General features: G+C 50.7%; 1 protein-coding gene and 1 long non-coding RNA gene across 5 annotated transcripts in view; one reads left to right on the plus strand and one right to left on the minus strand.

Moving 5' to 3' along the window:
- The window catches only part of LSAMP (limbic system associated membrane protein), a 952,242-nt gene that overhangs the window by 658,499 nt on the left and 269,011 nt on the right, over nt 1-24,732 (plus strand). For 2 of the 4 annotated variants that reach the window (XM_035314830.1, XM_035314831.1), the window contains exon 2: nt 8,472-8,550. In XM_035314830.1, coding sequence (XP_035170721.1) covers nt 8,472-8,550 — 79 coding nt within the window. Of the gene's footprint in view, nt 1-7,858; nt 8,551-24,732 lie in introns of those variants that run through there. The other 2 variants (XM_035314829.1, XM_035314833.1) reach the window with 2 other exon arrangements.
- Nucleotides 5,649-7,691, minus strand: LOC118160272. Its single transcript, XR_004747390.1, has 2 exons — nt 7,631-7,691; nt 5,649-6,275 (listed from the first exon to the last, which is right to left on the minus strand). It is a non-coding gene; the product is annotated as an uncharacterized LOC118160272 (long non-coding RNA).

The raw sequence follows: 24,732 nt of genomic DNA on the forward strand, positions 1-24,732 counted from the left end.
TAAGCCAAAGCTGAGAGTTTGTTTTAACATGGTGCTCTGGCACCTCGGCTCTACCAACAGTTGTGGCTTCTTGCCAGAAGAAATGGGTGAGTTTTCAGGGCCTAGGGGAGGTAGCTGGACAGGATGAGCTGAGAAGTCCCTCCCAGCTTTGAAACCTATTAGTATGGCTGTCCTTGACAGAAACAGGACATGGATGCAACCTAGAAAAGGCAGAGAAACTTGAAAGTATTAGGATAAGGAGAAAGGAGAAAAAAGCAGAAAATAAGTGTGGGAAAGGGGAAAATAAAAGCTGAAGCATTAGGAAGTATATGTCAAAAGAATAAGGCGGTAACTCTGCTCCCTCTGATGCAGAGTTGTCTCTGATTTGTAGTCTATAAGATGATACTTAATGAGTCTGTGGAAAGGTTCTTCTGGCTTGACATCTTGGAAAAATGGACATTTTAAGAATGTTTTCCTCATTTTCAGATCTGAACACAGTAAAATGATTGCAAGTGTTTTCAGAAGCTTGGATTGCAGGCAGGTCATAGTTTCAGTGGGACCCTTCTCCGAATTTTTGCATACGCATTTATCTCTTGGCTTGTTGTGCATGAGGTTCCCTGACAGTGCCTGCTCTCCTGATAGCATCACAAATCTTGAGAATCTTTCTTGTCTCTCTGAAGGCCTCAGTTTAAGTTTCATAAAAGCTATGTGGGAGCTTCTGTAATGGACAAGAAAACGCTCAGCACAACAGCCTGCTGCACTCTATTTTTCACAATAAAATTAATTCTCTGGTGATGATGAATGTATAGCATGTATCATTTCAGCAAGACTTCGGAGCTCTGTTCAGAATCATCACTGTCAGAATGATTATTCTCATCCATTAGTATTGTGTGGAGAGCTCCACGCCAGAGCAGGTCATCGAATATACAGCGAGGCTCAGCAAAACGGGTTTCACCACCTCTGAGTGGTATAGGATTCCTGTCTGCTGTGATCACAACACCCTCTGCAACTGCCAGACAGTCATTTTGGGGCCTGTTAATGAGCATGTTAGAAATCACAAATTTGCCTGGTGTGTTTTGTAGACTGTGGCTTGCAGGGACTGTGTTTTTGTTGTTGCTTGTTTGTTTTGTTGCACTGTCAGACCGCCTTGCAGTCATTGGTGCTTCATCCTTTGAATCCTGTTGGAAGCTCAGGGTGTGTTAGGATCTCCCCTGCGGAGATGGAAACTGACACGCCCTGAGAGACAAGACAAATTTAAGCAGCTAAATTAGGCATCTGCTCTGAAGTGCCCTCAAGAGAACATTATTTGTCTGAGGGCAGAATGAGTCTAGGGAGATTAGCTTTTTACACCTTTGTGAATGCCTCGTTAAGTAATTTACCCAAAGACGCTGCGGAAATTGGGGCTGGAGGTCTCCCAAGTTCTCCTAGAACATCCCAACTTCAGGGTCGTCTTTCTGCTTGTATGTTTGGAGGGACATTTAACTACTCAAACACATCCTTCGGTAAATTCAGTCCTAGTTTCTTCTGTTGAGGGCTGTGGTTTTTCACCAGCACTGGGAGGAATGTTCTGGGGGGACGCCAGGCCTAAGTAGATAGAGCTCTTGCCTTTCCAGGCATTTTTGTGGGAAGCGAGGTGTTTAAAGATCTGAAGGGTTGAAGCCTGGCTCTGCCTGACTCGGGAAGTGTTACGTGACACAGGTGAAGCGATGATTTTAAGGCACTCCTCAACTGGCGTGCCTTACTCGCGTTGCCATGGTTGAAAGTGCAGGTCAGCGTGTCACATCCCCGTAAGACATGTCAGAGCTGGGGTCGGTTCTCCCCCTGCTTCTGACACTGTTATCCGGCCTTTCCTGGGAAAGGAGGCCAGGCCATTGACCATCGGGGCCACCAACTCAGCTGCTTGATGGTGGCCTCCAAGCCACGCGGCCTCCCCTGGATTTGAAGTGTTTCAACACCCTGTGACGCATGGCAGCTGCCGAGCCCAGCTCTGAGGTGTCAGTGGGGAAGTCACTGATAATAGGTGATGTTTCAGGGAAAATGCAGCACCGTGTTCCCCATACCACTCATCACTTCTGTGTTGTTGCATTTGTAAGGCCAAAAGGGCAACTTTTGTTTAAACTAAAAGTGAAGCTCTCCTCACTTCTTGCTCCTCAGAAGTAGGAAGGACCTGTTGCCAGTGACTTCACAGTTCCACAAGCACTTGCTGTGGTAGCAACCACTAATTAGGGCCAAAAAACAGTTGCAATGCTAATTATTTAATGCTACCTGGTCATATCCTGCTGAAAAAGTCACCTTTGGGGTGCTGTTTTCCTCCTCTCCAAGCACCAGATTGAGCCTTTAACTAAAGGTGAAACTTTCTGAGAAGTCTGAGCACAAAATCCATTTATCCAGTTGAACAAGGTTTTCTCTTTCAAAATCGAAAAGAGTTTTCCACCCAGGCAATGCAGAGGCAGATGAACTTCAAAACTCAAGGCCTCACGTTTAGCTGGTGGAAATCAGCAGACTTTTTCAACTGTGGGGGTGATACGTCAGCTTAAGGCAATTGAGAACCTGGCCCTTGGCCTCTAAATTGTTCACATCGAGGTGATCGATTGTGAAGCCAGATGGATTGCATAGTAACAAGATTACAAATTGTTGAAAATCAGCTATTGTTCTTGTACAGGAGGAGGTTCTGTTACAGCTCAGTGACCACAGTTACAGAGAGGTATTGTGCCTGCATGTTTTCACCCACCGTTATGACCTATCTGTGAGTGCTCTTGATGCACTAAATCCTTCTTCCTGATGAGGTCTTTAGTTCAGAGGAAGCTTGGTCTGGTTACAGTACATGCCCTGTTATGTGTCTCAGAACTAACCTGAGATTCAAAAGATCTGATTTTCAGATTCAAGAGACGGATTAATTTATAGAATTGCAAGGTAGTCGTAAAAAGTTTTTTTGTTTTGTTTTTTAAATAAAGCACATACTGAAAATGTTAATTCTAGTATGAGAGCTATCATATACTTACATTTCCTCAATGTGCAGAATGTTTCCATATAACCTGTCTTCTTCCTGGAGATCTGAATAAGAGGCATTGATGTTCCAGCCAGCATAGGGTGAAGTTTGGTACACAGCATCCTACTCTCAGGAGACTATTCTTTTCAGTTGCCTCATGGAAGTGTCCTCCATTTCTAGCAGACTCTTTGGCTTGGTATAGTTGGAGGCCACTGTATCAGGCAGGTATAGCTGAAGGAATGTACAGAGTATGGCCTAGGGGAATCCCCTGAGTCTGAGGAGAAGGGGATTTACCATTCAAAGCCCACTTCTTCCTCAATTTGCCTATAGAGGTAACTGCTGTATTCAAAGGCTTTTCCATCTCTCTTCAGGACCTGCTTCTCCTCTTCCTCTCCTTCTCCTTTCTCTCCCTGTATCCCAGGAAGCCAAGGAGAGTAAAACAGATGCTTAATAAAATGGACGCAGCCCTTGGTCATCAGGGCAGAAATGTATGCAGGGAGGATCTGCAGGTACAGGAAGGATGAAAGGAAGGAGACATCATCGCTGCCTTGCCACAGTCCCTTAATCTTCCTCCCCATATACTGAAACCCCTTTGTCTCTTCCGTGTTCCTCTCCATAACTCCTCTGCTAACAAAACAAAGCTGTATTTTCTCTGCATGCCTGAGAAGCTTTGGGCAGGCTCTGCTGCTGAGTACAGCAGTGTATCTTGACTAAACGTTTTATAGCTCACAAAATATCATATGTTGTCGCTCATCACTGTAGATACCCTGGATAAAGTCCCTAGGTGCCTGGATTCTGCTGGCAGAGCAGTTATACACGATTGCTGTAATGGGAGTGTGGGACATGAAAGAGTCTGGAGGCTCGTGTGTGTGAGCAGTTCTCTTTTATATATATATATATTTTTTTCAGAAATGTATTTTCCTCCATTCTACTGAGATTTGGGAACAAGTCACCAGTTTCAGTGTTTTTGGTAGTCACTGAAAGTCAAGTGAGAACAGTTGCCATTTTGTGGCTGTTTGTGGAGAGCACTGATGAGCTCTCCTAGAGGGCAGCCATCCCCATCATACAAATAGCTGCTGCAGCTGGCATTGCCTGAAGTTCAGTGGGTGACGCTGGTAGTAGGGTGATGGTTGGACCGGATGAGGACCGGATGATCTTGAAGGTCTTTTCCAACCTTAATGATTCTATGATTCTAAGTTTTTGTGGATGATTTTTTGCCTTTAAACACTTCAAACACAAAATATCCCATCCCTGTTTGGGGCTGGAATCTGTGCTTTTAGCTTCTGCTGGCTTTCCATCAAAAGCCAGTGGCACTTGAGTCTTTCACAAGGTCAGATTCTGGGTGTTTCAAAAACAGAGCTGCCACACATGTAGGCAGAGGTGACCTGGGTAACATCTCAGTGCTGCATATTTCTATGGAGGCTGCTGCCTACCTGTGCTGGCATGGAGGGTCTCTCCCTTGGCCAGCCAAGAGGTCCTGGCTGTGATGTCTTTTAACACATTTTCCCCAAAGCCAGGGAAAGCGAGGCTAGCCAGGCTGTGTCTGCTTGTGCTGCTGTTTTCCTTTCAGCTTGCATGCAGAGCTATCCTGCACCCACAGTGCAAAAACACAGGCAGCTCGCTAGACCTGCCATCCAGGTGTTCCTGCCATGCCTTTGGTGGTGCCGTACAACCTGCCCTCGTCAAAGGGTGTTGCTCTAGGCCAGCAGGGTGTGTCTTGCACTGCAGCTGGGCGATGTGGTACCTGCAGGACTGGGCTCTGTCCTATCCATTCCTCTACTGCATATTGGCAAAATTTGGCCTGCGAGTCCTGTGCCTACAGAGTAAATGGCCTTAAAAGGTGGCAGGACACGTTTGTGTTGTGCTTGGTCTGATTGTTTACTTGAATGTTCCCTCAGGGTTTTAGAAGGTAGGAAAGTTAGAAGGCAGACCTGCTGTTTTCATTATCTGCTTCCAGCAGGGGGAGATGGGTCCAGAGAGTTATTTCTTCTGGGAGCACATGCAAAAAAAAAAAAAAAAAAAAAAAAAAAAAAAAAAAAGTAAAAACCCACATCGTTATTTATTTTACTTGTGAGGGTCTCTCCTAGGATTTCTGTGATTCCTGCTCGTTTGGACTTTCACACCCAGACTTACTTTTACTTCTGTATGTTTCTAAAAGCAAATATGGCCTATCAATTTTGGTGTTGTTTTTTTTTTCCCCCAAGGTTTACAAGACACTCAAGGGAATTTCATCCTCATCTCTCTGATTATTATGATTATTATTATTAAATAGGTATGCTAAGGTGTTCTAATGAGGATTGTATAAAAGTCTAAGAAGATAAAGACTTCACTTGTCCTTCCCTCTCAGTGGAGAGGGGCCTCCGAAGCCACTGTGATGCACCCCATTTTGCAGTCCCGCCTCGAGTCAGGATGTTAAAAGGGGTTTGGGAGCAGCATTCCTGCCTTCTCTCTCCCCAAAACCCCCTCTGTCACTCTCTGTTTAAAACATTTTGGTGCCACTTTCCATGAAGTATATTTAACTAAGCATTAAATTTAGATTTAACTGGATAGTTATTGCCTCCTAAGTAAATACTCTGAGATAAGGAAATATTTAGTGAGCTCTAGCAGTTGGGTGGCAGATGCTTCTTGCATTACATAATAGTTAATCTTCGACAAATATGTTTTCCTTACTCCACTGGCATTTAATTAACATACAATAGATTTTATTAGATGTAGATGAAACATATGTGGAAGACCCTTGTAAAATGGATGCATGTCAACCTCTTGACTTGCAAGAGGGGTGCATTTCCATCATTGGTAACTTCACGTGGGACTGGGTCTTGTACTCGAGCTCTGCAACAAGAGCGCAGAGGTGTCCTCCTGGTGGTGCTCCATGTGGGATGCCACCAGTGCCATGGCATCTCTGTAGTGCTGCCCATCTCACTGGAGCAGTGTATCAGCAGCACGGTCATCTTCAGAGTGACACCCTCATCAACCAGATCTCTCTCTGCAGTAGTTTGGGAATGCCCGGTGCATGGAATAACACCCAGCTCCTACTCGTTGCTCTGCTTCTCTGGTGCTGTGCACACCAAGTCTCCTGTAGGGGAAATATCTGTATCTGCTTACTCCCTTGGCTTGAATACAAAGCAGTCATCTCTTCTGCCACTGCTTGCATGACACTGGAGCAGTGGTGTCATGACCTTAGTCCTTAATTTGTGGGCTTTTAACACATGAGGCGATTGTTTAAGTACTCATAGACAGCACGGCCTTTCCATACCAAGACTGCAGGGGTCAGTTCCTAGGGGTTCAGAAAGGACTGGACGCATTCCTGGAAGAAGAAAATCAATCGAGGGCCATTAACTACAAAGACACTGCCACTGGCTTGGGACATGCCATAGCCACAAATCACTGGAAATTAGAGAAGTGCTCATGAGCAGTGTCACTGCAGCTCGCCTTGTGCTCATGGCTCTAGGCTGCACTCAGCGACAGGACGCAGGGCTAGGTGCATCTGGTCCTGAGTGGCCATTTGCAGGACATGGAGCCATTGCTTACATCTCCTAACTTTGGGTCCACCATGTCCCCAGGTGCCTCCAGGGCCAGAAGTGAAGCAGGCAGCACGCAGGACCTGTGTTTTCCCCTCCCACACACGCATGCAGCAGTGCTGTGACCACACAGGGCAGCACCTCGTAGCAGAGTTCCCCCAGCTTTTCTTGCACCCACGTCTCCGGACACCCCTCTCTGCTCCCCTGTCCCCCCTGCCCCCTCCCAGCCCCGCTGAGCTTCAGCCACAGAAGGGTTACGCCAGCCGAGCATCCCTCGGAGCATCCCTTCATCCCTCCGGCAGGCAGAGGAGAGCGGGGCTGGGGGGAGAATGGCAGGCAGACATCATCAGCAGTGAAACATACGGCTCATTCCTCTCCATTAATTTAATCTCCCTTCCCTCGCGACGATGCCGGTGATGGTATGTGCGCTCCGGGAGCCTTCCCGGCGGGCAGCGCTGCCGCAGGGCTCCGGGCTCAGCTGTGGGTGCTGGCACTCGGGGAGGACAGGCTGAGCATTCACACTGCGGGCAGCTCAATACCAGCATTGTCTGCCGGCCATCCCTCGGAGGCTGGGAAAGGAGGTGGGGGGGAGGGAAGGACGGAGGGGAGGGAGGAGGAGGGAGCGATGTGCAACTGTTTATCTGGGGAGAGAAAGTCTGAGAGGGAAAAAAGCACGGTTTGAGGCTGCAAGGGCAGTTGCCAATAAAGCCCCTCTTTAAATCAGCAAGCTTGTGGCTTCGGGCCGCAAAGCCAAGTTGTTTGCACTTTTGGCCACAGCTACTTTGCACCCCCCTCCCCCCCATTCCCTTTTCTCTGCATTTTCTCTCGTCAATATTCGCTGCATCGTCCTCCAAGCTTCCTACCCCTCTCCCTGGGCCTCCCTCCATCTGCCTCCCCCAGCCACCCCTGCCTTCTCTCTGCTTTGCTGCTTGCTTCTTCTTCCAGTCCCCTGGTCCCTCCTTCCTCTCCCTCCATCCTCCTCTTCCTCTCCGTCCCCTTCCCTCTCTGCCTCTCCCTCCTCCCCTCTCCCTCTCCCCTCCGTGCCCCCTCTCCCCGCTGCAGTGCCCCCCTCCCTCGCCATCGCCTCTCCTCTCCCCAGGCTCGTTGGCCTCCAGCCCTTTCCCCTCTCATGCCCACGCACACGCTCGTCCTCGGCCGGGTCCCACTGCAGAAGAACCGTCCTGGGGCAATGGGGTCGGTGGGGCTGGGGGGCACGGGGGCAGCGAGCGGCTGCTCCGCGCTCCCCTCCCGCTCTCGCTCCTGCTGTGGAGCCAAGCCGCCGTCGTCTCACGAGTACGGCTCCCTCCCTCCTCCTCCTCCTCCTCTTCTCCCTCCTCCCTCCCTCGCTCCGCCTGGGAAAGTGGGTTAGGAAGGGAGCTGGGAGGCTGCACAGCCAGGCACTGGAGCAGGACCATCCACACGCGCAGCCAGCAGCACAGGAGCTGGGCTGTTCCTCTTCCTTTTTTTTTTTATTTTTATTTTTTATTTTTTTTTCCGCCTCTCTCCATCACTCCAGACGGGTTGATTTAATTACTGCTATTTTTAAATTATTTTGCTACCTGACTTTTGCGTCGTTTTGATCTACCTTGCCGACGCACGCACGCTCCTCTCTGTTTGTTTTGTTTTGTTTTGTTTTTAATTGAAGGTTGTGCTAAGACTTTTTGGAAAGCCTTAAAAAAAGGAAAAGAGGGGGAAAGAAGCCAGCAAAAGACTGAAAAGCGCAAGAGAAAGTGGCAGCTAAGAAGGACTGTGAAATCACCTCCCCTTTCTGGGGCTGTCCATCAGAGCGAGAGTTGTACATTATTACTATTGTTTTTCTTTCTCCATCCATCTATCCACATACTCACGCAGAGAGAGAGAGAGAGAGAGAGACAAGTACAGACAGTGAAACTCAACGAGACCAGCCATGGTAGCAAGGGCTCAGCCTGATCGGAAACAATTACCACTGGTCCTACTGAGATTGCTTTGCCTTCTCCCTACAGGGCTGCCAGTCCGCAGCGTGGATTTTAACCGAGGTACCGATAACATCACCGTGAGGCAGGGGGATACGGCCATCCTCAGGTAGGGCATTTTGCCAACTTTTCCTTCTCCGTACGTGTGTCTGTTTCTGTGTACGTGCAGCCTATAGATGCAATACTATGTGCGTGTGTCTCTGTAAAAGCGTGTGTTGTTGTACGTCTCGAACTGCAGCAGCAGCAGCTGCTTGCAAACAGGCTCCGCGCGTGTGTTTGTGCTCTGATATCAAAAATTGCGAAGCTTTTGAAAACCGTTTGCAACCACTCTCCTCTGCGAAGTGCTCTGGATCAAAAGAATTTCGGTGGGGGAGAGATCTGTTTGTGTAGCCAGCTCTCGCAAATGTAGGTTTTCCACCAGCCCTGCAGTAGTAATAGAGGAATCGAGAAGGGATCCAGCTGTGCTTGCCAGATGTTCCATTGATCTCCCCACACTTCCTTTTGGACCTCTGCAAAAACTTTATCCCCGGTGCTGCAGGAACTCTCGGGCAAGTTCTTTTGGGAAACTCTGGCTTTTAATTTTATTTATTTATTTTTGTGCCCGGAAGGGAGGGGAAATGGATACAGCTTTTGAAAGGCTGGGGGAAAAAAACAGTGGAAGAGCTCGGAGGTCTACGCAGCTTGTAGCTCGCTGTTTCTTCGCAGGGCTCAGTAACTGGGTGTGTGCTGTATCTGGGTGTCTGAGCAGTTGTAAGGAGGGTGTCTTTGCACACGAAGCCTGGTTCGCAGGCAGCATAGAGTGCTGTATATCCCTATCCATCACACAGGTTTTCTTTCCGGAGGCAGTTCTGAGTTCTTGGGCTTTGGGTTAAGAGCGTCCCACATAGCTGCAAACCAGTCATCTTTTTCCTGCGGGTTTGTCGTTCGTATTCTGCTGTGCTCAACTTACCTTCAGGAACTTCACTGCTGAAGGAAAATGCTGTGCGTGTGAGTGTGCACACGCTGTATATTACGGCTATAAAACTACTGGGCGCAATGTAAAATAAGTCTGGAATCTGTATGAGGAGCTGATAGTGCACAAACCCTGAAGCGTCAAGGGAGCAATTCCCTAGCAAAGCTAACAGCAGCTGCAAAGTTTTCTTTCTCTTCCTCTGAAATAAATCCTGCTAGATGCCACCGAAAGGCCTGCTACACGATCCCCTGTGTCCTGCATCCCTTCCGTTTAACGACAGCGGGGCATGTGAGCCAGCAAGATGGGATCAGGGACGAAGGATGCCCAAAGAGGTGTGTGTGTGCGTATCGCTTCCCTCAGCCCCCGTGTGCCGGGTTGTTTTGATATCCCGGAATATCCGTTCACAGCTTCCATTCCCCAGCTCTCCAGACTTGTTAACTCGCATGTAAGATTTATCCACACGGAGTAATAGGATTTACAGAGTAATTCATCTGCCTTGCATATGCGGTGGAAGGGGTTTAGATGCCACACGGTAAACACCTAACAAGGGGTGTTGCCTCTGACTCCGGGCTCCTCTCCCTTCCACCCAGCAGCAATTCATATATCCCATTAACCCTTTTCTGGCGGGACTCTCAGCCGACTTACCCATTTTTTAAAGGCAAATCCCTTCCGTCAGTCCCTTGCTTTGCTCAGGCAGCTGTTTGCTGGCATATGCTTGGTACATACAGCAGCAGACAAGTCATTAAGCTCACTTGCCCAGCCAGGGGTCACTGGATTTCTATTTCCCACTTAACCTTGGAGCTTTTGAGTTTATCTAAACACCGTGTGCTAAAGCTGCATTTGCAGCAGAGCGGGGCTGGGTGGATGGTGGAGAAGCTGCCTGCATGTGCTGCCTGTAAAGCGTTTTGTCAGCAAGCCGAGCGGGGCTGCGTGTGAGAGTGGTTTCAGCGCGCATATGTGTGTGTGGGGAGCCTGGCTTGCCAACGTTATGTCAGGCAGTAAAATAAAACATCTGAACGAGGTGATCCAGCTGTGTCAGCCAGATGTGTGCCAAGTGACACAGTTCGCAGGAGCGGCGCACCTCCCAGCCCTGTAACTGCTTGCCCCGAGCAATACGGCGTTCCTGGCAGGCTGCGCTGCCATCAGAAGTGGCTGTGGGCAGTGCACAGGCTTTTCCTCCCTCAGCTGCCTCTCCGAGCTCTTTAAGCAGATCTGGCAGGGTGTATGCTTTCCGTGTTTCCTAGGAAAGGAGGTTGTCTCCCTCCCTTTCCCTGGGACCAGCCTCAGCTTTCTGGGAACTTTCTTCCCCTGCTTCTGAAGAGATAGGACTGCCCCATGGGGCTTGAAGGTGGAGAGGTTTCCCTCTGTCCAGGCCACTTGAGGTCCTGCAGGATGGCATTTCAGTCCCACAGTTTTAAAGCCAGGCTCTGTTTGCTAGCTCCCCCCACACCGTCTTCCCTGTCCCTCTGAAACATAACTCACTTTGACAGCCTCGTGTCTGAAAAACTCCCGGCTCCTCACTCTCCGTGCCTGCAGATCCACCAGTGGCAACACAAGGGGAAGACCTAGCTGGGGAAAAAAAACAACATGAGATGATCTGTATTGACTGTGTGCTGAGCAGGTCTTTACCTCCACAGAGTGATAGGTAAGGGATACAGAGATCGTATCACCTGCCTTTGTTACGCTTCTGCTTCCGAGAGAAGAGGGAGCACGCAGCAGCAGTTCACCAGCGCACAGTAGCTCCATCCTGTAGCTTGTAAGGAAGTGAAAATGTAGGAGGGAATAAAAACGGAATGCAGTTGGAGAGAATTGAAAGCAATATACATAATGATAATATTGCTGAAAACATTTTGTTCATGTACATTGTGGTGCAGAACATTCAGTGCGGCACAGGAGATGGGATTCTCAATGAATCCTCTCCTCTGGGGCCATACACATTTATATATGCTGTCACACGTGTAGGTGGAAGAATGGGTGGATGGGACTGATCTATGAAGGGGAGAAAAAATATTTTCTTATTATAAGCCCTAATGTTCCTAGAGGAAGCCACTCCTCTGGAGCTTCATCTACAGCTTGTTAGAATGTAATTATTCTGGGAAGCGTGGATATGAGTTTTTAAAGCTATGGCATTTAAATACTCCTTTCCTATGGACTTTGGAAAAAAAAAAATATTCTGAACGCTATGCTGGCTCATGTCCTAAACGACCTGGCAGCAAATTTGATTCATCTGTTGGCCTTGCGGAAGGTTGATGACTTTTAGTGAGTATTTGGCATGGGGAAGTTAGGAAGGGAATTGCAGAAAGGGAGAATAAAAGTACCTTGTGGTAGACTGTCCACAGGGAAAAGGGTAGTGCTCGTCTCCTTAGAGTAAGGCTGAAAAGGGAGGAGGAGGGGTCTGGAAGCTGGAACAGGTGATGAGGGCTGGACTGAGATAATGGTGTTTGTCCGACTACAACCATGAAGATGGAACAGGATGTTTCAAAGATGATGCTGTATGTACATCAGAGGTCCCGTCAGATTTAAAGTTTCATTTTTGACTCTGTCTTCAGCAAGTGAAGGAGGACACTGAACCTTATTTTGAGTATTGAGAAGGAAATGTGTAGTTCCTGCCAATGTTTTGCTTGCAAGATTACAGGCACAAGGTTATCAGGTTTTGAATGCAACTTCCCAGCTTGACATGAAAGAAAAATATCTCTAAGCAATAAACACACAAAATATCCCCCAAAACTAATTAAAACATGAAAAATGAAGTCTGACCCCAGCTGTTCTTTCTTTTAGCCAACCCCCTAGCACCCTCTCCTACCTCATTTAGTCTGCATGTGGTGCGTAAGCAAAGGCAGGGACCCTGTTTTTGTTGTCTGCTGTCAGCCCAGGGAGGGGATGAAAAATAGGAGGACCTTGGCTAAGCCGGGGACATGTGTGGTAGTGCAGGGCTGCTGCAAACTGAGGACACAGGGGACTGTACCAGCGCATCCTGTTTGGCCTTCAGGCAGGGCTGGAAGCAATTTGGCCTCTGTAGCCCATGCTGTGTGTGGGATCAGCTATCTGTACAGCATGTCGGGGGGAAAGATCAGCTCCATCGGGAGCCAGCTCAGCGCACTCGTCCCCAAAGTGCCTTTACAGCACTTGTCCGAGGGTTTCGGCAGGACTTGTAACTTGTCCAGGGCTTTTGGCAGTCCAGGCACAAGGGCAGGTTTGGCTTTTTGTGACTTCTGAAATGGATGGAGCTCGTCACTAGCTGCAAACAAAATGGGTCACATTGCCATTCCCATCGCTCAGTTATACCAGGACAAATCTACCAAAGCCCAAGGGCACTGCCAGAAATACCTCATTTGTCTTTGGGGCAGGTTCCCAGGGACGGCTAATAAAGAGGTACAAGTGACTCATCCAGGGCCTAAGCTGCCCAGTGCTTCTCAGGTGATGCTCAGACCCTTGGAGAGTTGGGACCTCGCCAAGTCCAGAATCTGGCTCATTGCTTTTGAGTTTTTCCAAGCGTCAACTTTTCATCAATAAATTAATTAATCTGTTTCTGATGCACCGATAAAAAATAACAGTTAACTGAGTGCGCAATATCCATTCTTACCAGGTATTTTTAAATAATGGGATTCAGGCTGATAGCATGTATGGGAACTTTCATCTCGCTGGGTACTTAGTGTCTTAAAGTTACATGTCAAAGGTTGGGCTAGCCTCAAATGACCAACAGGAACGATAGCGCTGTGTGTGATCCGGCAACATGAGCAATTTATGGCCACCTAGTTCATGGCCACCCAGTATTTCGGTGGTTTTCTATGTGTGGAGCTGTGCTGGAGGACAAAGGGACCTCAGGCGGAGCAGCGCCGCCACATCACAACAAAGTTTATGCCCTATACATTAATTTTAAGAGAAGGAAAAGCTGTTCAGATTACACTTGTAATTAGCATATGATTTATAACAGGGAGCACTGAGTTGAGCTCTTTGCTAGGAATGAGAATAGGCTTGCTCAAAGGTATAATGCTACATAATAACAGAGTCTTGGCAGTGAAATTGTAACCCTGATTATCAGTAGTATTGTTGTGGCACTTAAGGCCGCCGCTAAGTTGCGACACCCTTTGTATTAAGTGCCAGACGAGCAAGAGCGAGCCCTGGGTCCATGGCATGTGCGGGCTATTAGCAGGGATGGACAGGGGCTGGAGGTGAGGTGGAGGCACCCCGGGGTGATGGGGCTGGCCCACGACCTCTCCATTAGCCCAGGTTGCTGCATGGCTCGGGCATGCCATGATCCAGCAAGCGCCCAGTGAGGTTTCCCTGGTACATCCCGATTTGCGCCGGTGTTGGCTGCGAGACTCAGGTCTCTTTTCCTGGTCTCTGGTGTGCACGAGGCCTTCGCGATCAAATAATATGCATTGAGAAGGTATGTTAGGATCTGTGCAAGAGGGTCCGTGCTCTGCTGATACTCTCCTGTTTGAGAAGCAAAAAGCCACGCACACATAAAACTATGAAAAGGAACGTATAAATGCAGCAGCAGACGATGCTGCAAAACTTCCAGGTCTGGCAGCAGATGGTGCCATTATATGGCGGCACACATGCATACATAGATGTGTGTGTGCACGCATACAGTAAAGGAAATTTCAATATGTATATGGTCAGAGGCTGGAGATCAGCGTCCATCCTTCCCATACCTGCACGTGTACGCACGCAGTACCTAAATGTGGTGCGCCCAGTTGTCAGCGAGGCCTCCGTAATGCTGTGTTTGCTGCGAACTGGGGCGAACCTGTCACAAGGAGAGGTTGGGTGGAAATCAGAAAAGGACAGGTTCTTCTTTTGGGGAAATAACGTGCGTTTAATAACACCGCATGTATAATTTGCATTCAGGAAGATGGAGGAGGAGAGACAGGATCAGACTGCATGGCTTTAACCTCCTCCCCTGAGCCTGCACACACACTTCAGTTTGCAGCTAAGTACCATATGTTTTCCTACTTAGTTGGCATTAAAATTTATATAGTGGTACGTGTTACCTGGAGTGCCTCATACTCGGTACCTCTTCCACTCCACCCCCCTCCCCAGCAGGTCATGAGGAAGGACCTAGTCTTAAAATAGCTGGCAGTTACCGGAATTTGCAGTCTCGTAACGATAAGTTTTCAAAATATATATTACGCGTACCTGCCCTTTACATCCAGACCCATAGACCTCTAATTCTGACGGAGCTGCAGGGCCACAGCTCGCCGCTGATGCAGCTGCGGGGCTGCAGCAGGGCTTACTGCAGGGCTGAATTTAGCCGTTTTCACTGAAGCTGCCCAGTTTTGTTGTCCATCAAAATTCACTCGGGCTGGCGTGAACTCCTGCTCTCCTGGAGTCAGTGCAGCGGAGGGCACAAAGGTGAAGTCGGGAATTTACTGAGTTTTCTTTTACTCTTCCCTGGCTCAAGAAGAAACGAATGTGATTTTCAGCTGAATCTGACACCAAAGCATTCGCTTCAGGCTTCAGGCACATCTAACACGTCTGGTTTTATGGTAAGTAATGGGAACTAATAACGATGAGTTTCACCTCTGCCTAGAAAGCAGCTATTTCAAAATAATCCGAGCAGCCACTCTCCTCTGCGCGTGTGTAGCTGTGCAAGTTCTGCTATTAGGAGCAGCTCGGTTGCGTGGGAGAGGCCCGCTGTGACCCCAGAGTGCCCCCATTGTGCTGGGCCCTGTGCAAGGAGGGGGGAAATAGCAGCCTGATTGAATCCCCCAGGATGGGCTTTTCCAGCCAGAGCCAGCGCAGCGCAGCAGAGCCCACCCTGTCTGGGCTGGAGTTCAACACACGCTTTGCAATAACACATCTGCGTGGGGTTTGGGAGGTCTGTGCGCTAATGTGTGCTCCCTGCGTTTGTTCCTGTTTAAAAGCAGAAGGTGTTTTCTTGCGTGTGACTGTATGAGCAGACGTATACTTCATAAAACAGCAAGTGTTGTACGGGCGAGAGGCAGCGCTGCCTGGTGGACAGGTTAACGGGGCTTGCTTGGAGATCTGTGTGTCTCTTCCTGACTCTCGGGCCTCTCTAACCTTGCACGTCGCTGTGTCTTAGTTGCTACCACTGCTAAGGAAAAAAAGCAGCAAGCAAGCAGAATATTGCATCTTCCTCTTCTGCTGCTCCCCGGTTAACATCCTGGTATGCGGGGCCAGTCTCATCCCTTCCCAGTAGCAACCCGGGTCGCTTCCACCACTGCAGTCTGCAATGGTGTGGCACCAACTGAGCAGGCAGCTGAACGGGACGAGAGACCCGCCGCTGCCACCCGTACCGTGGCACCATGGCCCTTACCACGGCTCACACCAGGTGAAGCCAGCGGTGCTCCGAGCAGGAGTCGCAGGTGGGCAGCTCCCTCCATCCCAGGCTGTTTGCCCACCCTCGGTGCGAGAGCGGGCGAGGGAGACCGTGGCTCAGAGCCGCACGTCCCTTCGGTTCCCGTGCCTCGCTGTGCAAACAAAACCCATGCTGAAATCCACTGGCAGGCAGCATCCATGACTTTGAATAGTAAATACAAATCTCTCCCTCTCCCTCTGTGTCTTTCTCTCTGTTATTAAGCTGACAGGCACTTAGCCAATTATCCAGTCGTAGTCTCAGCTGTATTTATGGAGGAGGAAGAGGCAACGCACACAGCTCTTGTCTTCAGGGCTTCAGCTGAGTCTCCCTTGTGTGCTGTAGCGTTTTCCCTTGTGTGAGCTGCTCAGGACGCTCGGGGAAAGAAACCAGCGGAGGGGATGAGTTACGGAGAGGGAGGAGAGAGCAGAGGGGAGGAAAGGGGGCTGCTCCCCTCAGCCAGAGGCACGGCAGAACTTTCATTGTTTGCCACTGGTTTTGTGTTCATGTTTGGCAGAACCGCGAGCGCCTTTGTTGCGTGAGGTTGCGATGGGTGTGGAATGTAATGGCTGCGGGTACTCGCTCAGCCCTTTCGGTTGTGACAGGGCTGAGAGTCAGAAACGGCAGCAACAGACTGCCAAATCTGTGCCTTAAAGTACGCGGCCACGTGTACGTGGGGGACGTAGTGTGAATCCATAACTTGGAGCCAAAGCCACCCCTAATCCCTGGTGCATTGCGCCTGGAACGTACAGCCTGCATCGACTCAAGTGTTTACTCCAAACAGCAAAATTTGGGCAAATAGCACCGAAGTGTTCTGTGAATATTTTCATGAATGTTGAAAATGAATTCACTTTGGCTGCAGCTGTGCTTCCTTTGTGTATGCATGTGCATCTTTTTCTTTTTTTCTTCCCCTCTGTCCCCTGAGAATAATCTGAGCGGATGAGTTTTCGTTGTCCTGGTGTTCATGGACAGAGCATTTTTAAACGCGTTCACAGATGAGCAAACAAGGCTCTCGCTGCAACTTCTGCAGCTGGAAGCCTGTGGCTGTGCAGATCTGCAGGCATGTGCCCCTCTCTCCCCCTGACGCTAACCTGGTGTGCATGCCTGCGATGCTCTTGGTATATTTTTATATAGGATGTTGCTTGGGGAGCACTGGACATGGTTCTTACAACTGCTCATCAGAGCCTGGGCATAAAAGCAGTCGCACAAGTGAGACATGGAGCTGATCGCAGCTTGAGCCACAATAATTTATGTGCATGTGACAAGAGAAAATTACCTTTAAACTCTGCACCCAACCAATCAATCTTGCAGCAGCCTGTTTTTGCTAGAAAAGGTGCCTCGGGCCAAGCCTATCAAGCTCAGAAAAAGAAAGGTTAAAATGTTCTAACATCATTATCTCTTTCTTTTCCTTTGGAGGAGAGGAGCCACAGGGCCAAAGCCAGGATGAGTCCCCTCCCCGCCCCCAGCACAGATTCCCCCCAGGAGTCAGTAGGAATTTCTGTGTTCTGGCCCTGTCTTCATCTTCTCAGGGAGCAGAGAGCATGTGACGGAGGGGACCGAAGACAAACAAGCTGGCATCAAAAAGTGCTCGAGAGGGGGGAAGCATCGCCACTGCAAGGTAGCCACCCTGCTGGGTGGCTGCAGGTAGCATGGGGACTTTAGGAACCCCCCCTCTGATCTAGGCTGTTCTCTGAGCCTGCAGCCAAGAGGGACTCAGGGAGTGATGACTCCCTGGAAATTATTGTCCCCTCCCTGCCAAACACAATATATGATCCATAGTCTCCCTCCCTGCAGCTAGAGAGCAGGGAGCCTGCGCCAGCTGCGGCAGTCCTTCACGGAGGCCTCATGGTGTGTGAGCCACCTCTCCTCATATGGGCTGCTCCTCCGATGGGCTCCGTCCTCCCGCTCCATGGGCTGCCTGGGGGGCTGGTCCTGGCTGCCCCCAGCCAGCTGGGCTCGGCTCCTGGCTATGGGGCAAGGACCTCAGCGCCCCACAGCCCCTCTGCCTGCCCAGCACCTGCACCCACAGGGAGGAGGGTGAGCACCCTTCCACGCGTCTCCCCTGCCCTGGGGACATCTCTCACCACCACCTGCATGCTGCCTGAGCAGCACAGCCTGCAGGGGCCCCACAAGCCCCGCGCTCAACCCCAGCCGCAGCGGGTTGCTCCTCTTCTTTCTAAGCATCCCATTCTGGATGCTCTGGTTGGCTTCCCCCCATCAGTCAGTGCTGTCACCACACAGCTCCCCTGTGCCACTGACTGCTGGGGCAGCTGGCAGCACCACAGAGAGGCAATCTGTGTTGGAGCACCCATCGAGCGGCTTCCCGGAGCCCTCCAACAACGCCAGAGAAAAATGACACCACGTCCTCACGTTTGCTGGCATGCATCTGCCGTGCACCCGTCTGCTGCTTGGACTGCGCTGCTGCTGTTGAATGGAAACTGCTCCTGGCTGTGACCGAGCTGAGATGCGGGGTGCTGGGTGTGTGCTCCGGCAGGCCTTTAGGGGAGTGCGAGGCAGGACCTCAGGAGTAGCTGACCTTGGATCCCGTGAAACAGGGACTTTGTGTTAGGAAAGTGCAGCCCCCTCTCTTATGGCTTTCTCCCTCAGCTTTCCCACTGCAGGCTGTTCTCTGAAATGGATTGACTCGTAGTGAGTAGGGGCAGGCTCCTGTCAGCATTGGTCTTGTGTGTATTTAAAAAATAAATAAAAATGCAGATAGTAAAGAGTTCAAGACAGTACTCCTCAGAGTGTGGTTTCACTCTCACGGGCAGCAGGAACAGGAGGTCTTATCATAAGAAGGGACAGAAAAATTTACCTCCCTCCCCAGCTGGACCCACATTTTAGGGCCTCTTGCTGTCATACCTACTGCTTGCCGACACGTGGAGCGTGCCCAAGGCACGTGCCGTACCTCATCTGCCGTCCCTCCACTGCCATCCCCGATTGCCTTTTGCCTGCAGGCAAGGGAAAGAGGAGAGCGTGTACGCAGAGGTTTGTCGAGTGAGTGGATGAATGAGTTCACTGCGGAGGCAGAGGTGGAATATCTCTCTCCCCGTCTCCCCTCTTGCAGTTGCACCCAGCTCCCTCTGCTTGGCACGCTCCCCGATCCAGCCTGCCACCTTGCTTGATGAAGCTGTCTGTCACATTTCTTCCTTGCCTTCTCCCTCTCCTTTGCTTTCTCTGTCTCAATCCATCTCCTCGCCCTTTGCCTCTCCCTAAGACGTGCCCTTATTCGTGACTCCAGCCCGTTCCCTCTCTTCCTTGTCTTTCTTCCTCTCTGCTCAGCTGTGATTCCCCTCCAAAGTTCGCTCCTTCCTGAACCAGGGTGCCAGAATGGGGACCTGGGGGGAAATGGAGAAGCGTGGGGGAGCACCGTGAGGGCTGCTGTGCCTGTGTGGTTGGATGCCTGGTGCGTGGCAGTGACCTGCTTCTCCTGCTTTCAGTGGCAGCCCAAGTTGGAAACGGAGCTAGGGTCATCTCAGCCAGGTTTGTCCATCGCAGGAGAGGCTTTCCAGGAACTCTGGAGACAGCCCCACATGTTTGGCAGAGAACCATGAGAAGCTAAGAAAAACTAAAGCCAGCTGCTGGTGCGGTAGCAGGCATGTTCCTCAGTGCCGGTAACCCTTTTTTATCCTCCTGTGATACCTCCTTTTTGTGAGACTGGGTCTCCAAAGCCTTTCGACAGTGTGTGTCTCCTGGCTGCTTTTACACCTAAGGGAAACCTGAGGTTGGCATCCAAATTCAGGAGCAGAAGGTGCTGCAGGCAATCTGTCTTCCTAGCACTGCATTAAACCCATTTTAGCTCTTTCAGCTAAATACCAGGTTATCTGTCCACCCACACATCCTCCCCACTGCATCGACGGTGCTTAGTGATGGGCCATCTGTAGGACTTCCAGCAGGACCAGGGGGTCCACAGGGGTTCTTGCATAACGTACTTGATGCGCGTTCGTTGGCCTTTAGAGTGGCATTTCTTCCCTTCCTATTCTCCTGGCTGGTCTCCAGCGCTGGCGGTGAGTCAGAGGCTTGCAGGTCTATCCATTCGAGAAGTATGTCTGGAGATGGAGGAACACGTGCAGCTTCCCTCTCACCTCTGCTGGGACGTGGTGCTTAAACGCAGGCCAGGCGGGTCAAGGACCTTGAACACCACCAGGACAGCTAGCCGTGGAAATTAACCTCTTTTTTCCCACGTCGAGCTCCAAGTGGGAACAACAACCAACTCCCAGGGAAGAAGGACAAGCTGCCAGTTTTACAGATGATCTCTGTACGTGCTGAAGTGTAGAGCCCTGGGCCTGTCTGGGGGACTTGATGTTTCCAGAGGAACCTGGACCTTTTGGATGTGGTCCAGAAGAGAGCAGTGGGAACGATCAGAAGTCTAGACAGCATTGTCAGTGAGGAGAGATGGGTGGAAACGGGGCTGGTAGGCCTAAAGAAGAGAGTCCTAAGTGTGAGATAGGATTAACGACACCTAGGTACATGAGATGCAAAAGAAAGGAATAATCTGCTCTGCAGGAGAAGACGAGGAGGAATGGATTTAGACTGCAGCAAGAGAGACAGGCACTCCGCCTGTCAGTAAGAACTCAGCAAGAGTAAAGATAGCAAAACATTGAATCAAATTGCTTCGGGAGGCTGTGTAGCTCCATCACTGGAGGGCTGTAAGGACAGACTAGACATGTACAAGGAGTGACAGATGCCACAAGTGACGAAGTCGAGCTGATCCATCCTTCATGTGGAGGAACAGGCTGTATAGATCCTTTGGGTCTCTTCCACCTCTGCTTCTCGGGTTGTGCACAGCCTTTGGGCTCAGAGGATGGCAGGAGCCCGGGCAGAAAAACAGCCAAAGGCTGAGAGAAGTGCATCAGCAAGCAGCCAAGGGAGCCTGGCCAGGAGCTCCTTACCCATTTCTTCTGCTGTGGCTGCCCTTCTCCCTTCCATCCCAGGGGCACGGTGTGCTCCAAGGAGTCTGTGTTTGGTGCCACTCTAGTCCAAGCGCATCGCACTAAAGCTGTCTGGCAGACTGAGGTAGGAATCAGTGTAAAGACTGCCCCTAAAAACGGTTTTCTTTTGGAGGGATGCAGATCTTTTCCTCATCTGCTGCCCTTGGAGGGCCAAAAGACCTCGGGACAAAGGATATTGTCCCACAGGTGTGATGGAAAAAAATTAATTGAAGGCTTATTGTTCCCTGCTGGGAACGTTTGATGATGTTGCTGAATATTCACCTCGTGAGGCTTTGTCAGCATGTTCTGCTAATGAGATGGCACCTTTTCCTCGTGTGTAGTCACCTTGCACTTTGGGATATGAGCCCAGGAGACTCAGGGTCTACCTGAGGGGTGGATGTAGTACGATGTATGAATGCTGTTGGGGCCTTGCGCCCCTGGGGATGTAACATGTGGCATAAGACACAAAGAGGGGCAGGCAGCAAGCCTTGAAACCACTGCCTTGCCTCATAGCCATGATTTGGGTGGCTTCCATGGACATAGGAAGCAACCAGAAAACTCCAGCACAATGAGGATGCAGGGGAGGGTAGAGAAAGGATGTTTTGGGAGGGCAAGGAGCGAGTTAAGAGAGGAAGAACTATTTGGAGGCTGCAGGGAGCACGGAGCAAATCTTTGGGGCCTGCTGTAAAGTTTGGATGGATGCATTTGGTCTTAATCTTTCTCCAGCTGTGGTGACCTGGGCTGCTGCTAACCTGGCCAGGCAAGCTGCCAGAGGCTGTCTCCATTGCTCACCCATCGTCCACTCTCGCCCTGACTCTGACTCATGTTTTCTTGTCAGCATTTCTCTCCTGCAGATCGATTCCTCCTTGGCTCATCCCAGTGATTTTTAAGCATAGAGAGAAACTTCCTCTTGGCGGGTGAGAGATAATCAAGCTGAATATTACCCATCTCTGAAGTGCAGGCAGTCCGCGAGCAGCGCCAAAGTCAATATCTTGGCAGATGCTGCTTTGCATTGATTTATCTTCTCTTGGAGTAGGGTAGATGGTCTCGAAGAAGGCAGCACGGTCACCTGGCCAGGCCCCAAAACATTTGCAGGCAACATTAGCTTCCTTGCTTCGGTCTCAAGAAGCTGCTCGCCTCAGTGTCTGGGGGTAGAAGAGTGTGGTGCCAAACTCACAAATCCCTCCTTTGCTCCTGTGTTCACACCGGTGTTACTTCTTGTGCCGAGACAGATCCTGGGCTCAGAGCACCGGCTCACGGCGCTGAGCTAAGCCGCCCTCATTTGCTGGCTTAATGGAGCAAGAAAACAATTGTCTGAGCTGCTGCTGGGGCAGGGGAGAGGAGCAGGAGACCTGCCCAGAGGTGGCTCGAAGAACGGGGGTTTTCCCACCTGGCTGTGTCGGAGGGGGAAGGAAGTGAGGAGATAGCTCTCTGCGAGCAGGAAGGGAGCATCCCTGCAGCAGGAGCGAGGGGACTTGAAGGGTGCCCAGAGTGCGGGGCAGGGCAGGAGGAAGGGGGCTGGTGATGGAGGCAGGCACTGGGGGGACCTGTCACCAGGTCGGGGTGCTGCTCCCGGGCTTCGCCCTATCAGGAGGAGCAGGCAGAGGTGTGTGATGCTGCCGTGCAGAGTGCCTGTGCACTCTTTGTTTCCAAAGACCTGTGAGCTCTCCTCCTTTGCCTGGGAGCTCCAGGTTTGGCTGTGGAAGGAAAGGGCCTCCAGCAGAGCAGGCAGGGGGCTTTTCAAAACCACAGCTAAAACAAAACCATCTGTATGATCTCAAGTAACAGAAAGTCATGTACAAAACCTGTCCCCGCTGGTACCAGCCCCTTCCCCCAGCCCCTCATCTCACCGGCCCCGGCTGAGCCCTTTGCAGCTCCTCTCTCCCCACCCTGCCTCTTTCACGCTCGAGCAGCGGGCACTGCGCGGATACATCTCCAGCTCTGCAGTCTCCCCGAGGGCCTGCACAGATGCTGATTGTCTTCATGCCCAGTTGGGGACAGCAGGAGTCGTTATAAATAGCATCAATTCCTTGCGCAGCACAGAGAAAAGTTTCCCCTAGAAGTCCATCCCTCTGCTCCCAGGACTCGCCGGGAGGTCTCTGAAATGTCACAGTACGTTTGCAGCAGATAGTACCTCTGGAGGCTTCCCGTGGGGTCAGGTCTTGATCCAGGCAGAAAACGGAACGAGTTTTCTCAATCTTCCCTTGCAACCTATTTTTTTTTTTTTCTGCCTTGTCCTCATCGTTTTTATGTGAACAGTACTTTCTGTTCAGAAGAGGCTTGGGACTGAAACAGGAGAAGCTGCAGAAGGCAGCACTTGGGATGCACGAACCTGATGTGCTGGGGAAATAAAGGGGTCTGGAGCTGCGGATGCACTGGGGGCACAGGGCTGGAGCGGGGCAAGGGCAGAGCTGTGTCAGGGCTGGGGGAGCCAGGGGGCTGCTGTCCTGTCACGTTAAGAGCGAGCAAACATTCCTACAAGAAAGCAATACGCTTCTCCAGGGTTAAAAGGCTCCTGCTCCCGCACCCCTCCGGGGCCACTTTGCTGCAGCAGGAATCTGTGCTGCACAGAGGAGCCTAGAGCAACCCGTGCAGCAGCACAGCTTCTGGCCCCCCTCTCCATCAGCCCTTTCCATCTCCCCAGCAGACGCCAGGCTCTCGACGTCCCCAGCTTCAGCTCCGTTTCAGCCGTGGGCGCTGCGTGCCGCTGCCGGGGCTGGTGTTTGCATCAGCAGGCGTCCCTTCACCGGGGGCCTGTGGCCACAGGGCCGGCACCGTGCTGCCAGCTGAAGATCTCCCACAGGGAGAGGCCCTGCTGGCACGTACGCACCGTGATATTTAAATGAGAGCTGCTCGTATACGTTTTGAGGAGCGATAGGAGCCGTACCGAGACCTGGATATCCCCCGCCTCGTGCGTGCCTCCCGGCTGCTCCCGAGCCTCTCAGATCGGGCCGTTGCACCATACATTATGCCGTCCGCCTCGGCTTGTGATTTCTGCCCTGTCCTTGCTTGTTCCCCGGCTTCCTTTGTGTTTATTATTCTAATTTATTGAGTTACCTGGAGTGTTCCTGCAGACGCCAAGGCTGCTTTGCAGAAATTAATGCTTGTGCATTCTGCTTGGTGGTGCCTTGTGTAGACATTGCTTTTATGGGATGGAACTTAAAATATGCTCAGGGAAAATGAAAATGTTAGCCTCTATTATAAGCATACGTAGATAAGTTGTTGTCAGATCTATGCCAGAGCACGTGGAATTACTTTGCGTTTATTTAGTTCAGTAGCCCCTGCCTTTTCTGAATCTCAAGGTGTTTTAATTAATTTACCCTTTGAGACAAGTCACTCTTGGTCTGCGCATTTCGCAGTGGGAGAAACCGAGGCTCAACAAGGAGATTTATCTCAGCAAATTAGTGGCTGCCCATAGGCAACCAAAACCTGCAGGCTGAAATCCGGATTTGTAGGTCCTGCTCAGTGCTCTGCTGCTCAGTGGTAGCTGGGCCAGGATATCACACGGATGTCTCCTAATATAACAGAAAAGCAGAACATCTCGGCAGCGGTCTGAAAGGCCGGAGTTGGTGGTTCCATTTCACTGGAAACGAAGCTGTATGCAGGGAGCACGCAGCTTCTTTTCTTTCTTGAGAAAGTCACCGGGCGTTGCTCACGCCCAGTTCCCCAGTCCATGAAATGGAGGTTCTGGTCCGAAGGATGAGCCGGCAGAAGGAGCCCACATCCACGCATCTCTGTAAAGGATGCAAAAAAAAAGTCCAGAAGGGAAAGCTACGGATAGCAGTGTGAAGTGTTTTGTTGTTTTTAAACCTATTTGCTTTCTTTTCTGGCAAGGAGTAAAGTGGAATACCCAAAAGCAGTGGTTGCACGATGTGTAGCAGCCCACTGGGCTCTGTGGGGAAGATCCAGACGGGGCCATAGGAGATGACAGAGCTGTAAATCTTGGAGGTGTGTCTGCAGCAGGTCCTTTCGGGGACTGACACCGTAAATCTGTCGCAACGAGCTGTCTGTTCCCTACCAGCTCACCGAGAACAAGTGCATTCCCTGATGGGTCGGTGCCAGATCCAGCATTTCTTGGAGATCGCTCAA

Source organism: Oxyura jamaicensis, chromosome 1, assembly GCF_011077185.1.
Source record: "Oxyura jamaicensis isolate SHBP4307 breed ruddy duck chromosome 1, BPBGC_Ojam_1.0, whole genome shotgun sequence".
In the NCBI taxonomy this organism is placed as follows: Eukaryota; Metazoa; Chordata; class Aves; order Anseriformes; family Anatidae; genus Oxyura; species Oxyura jamaicensis.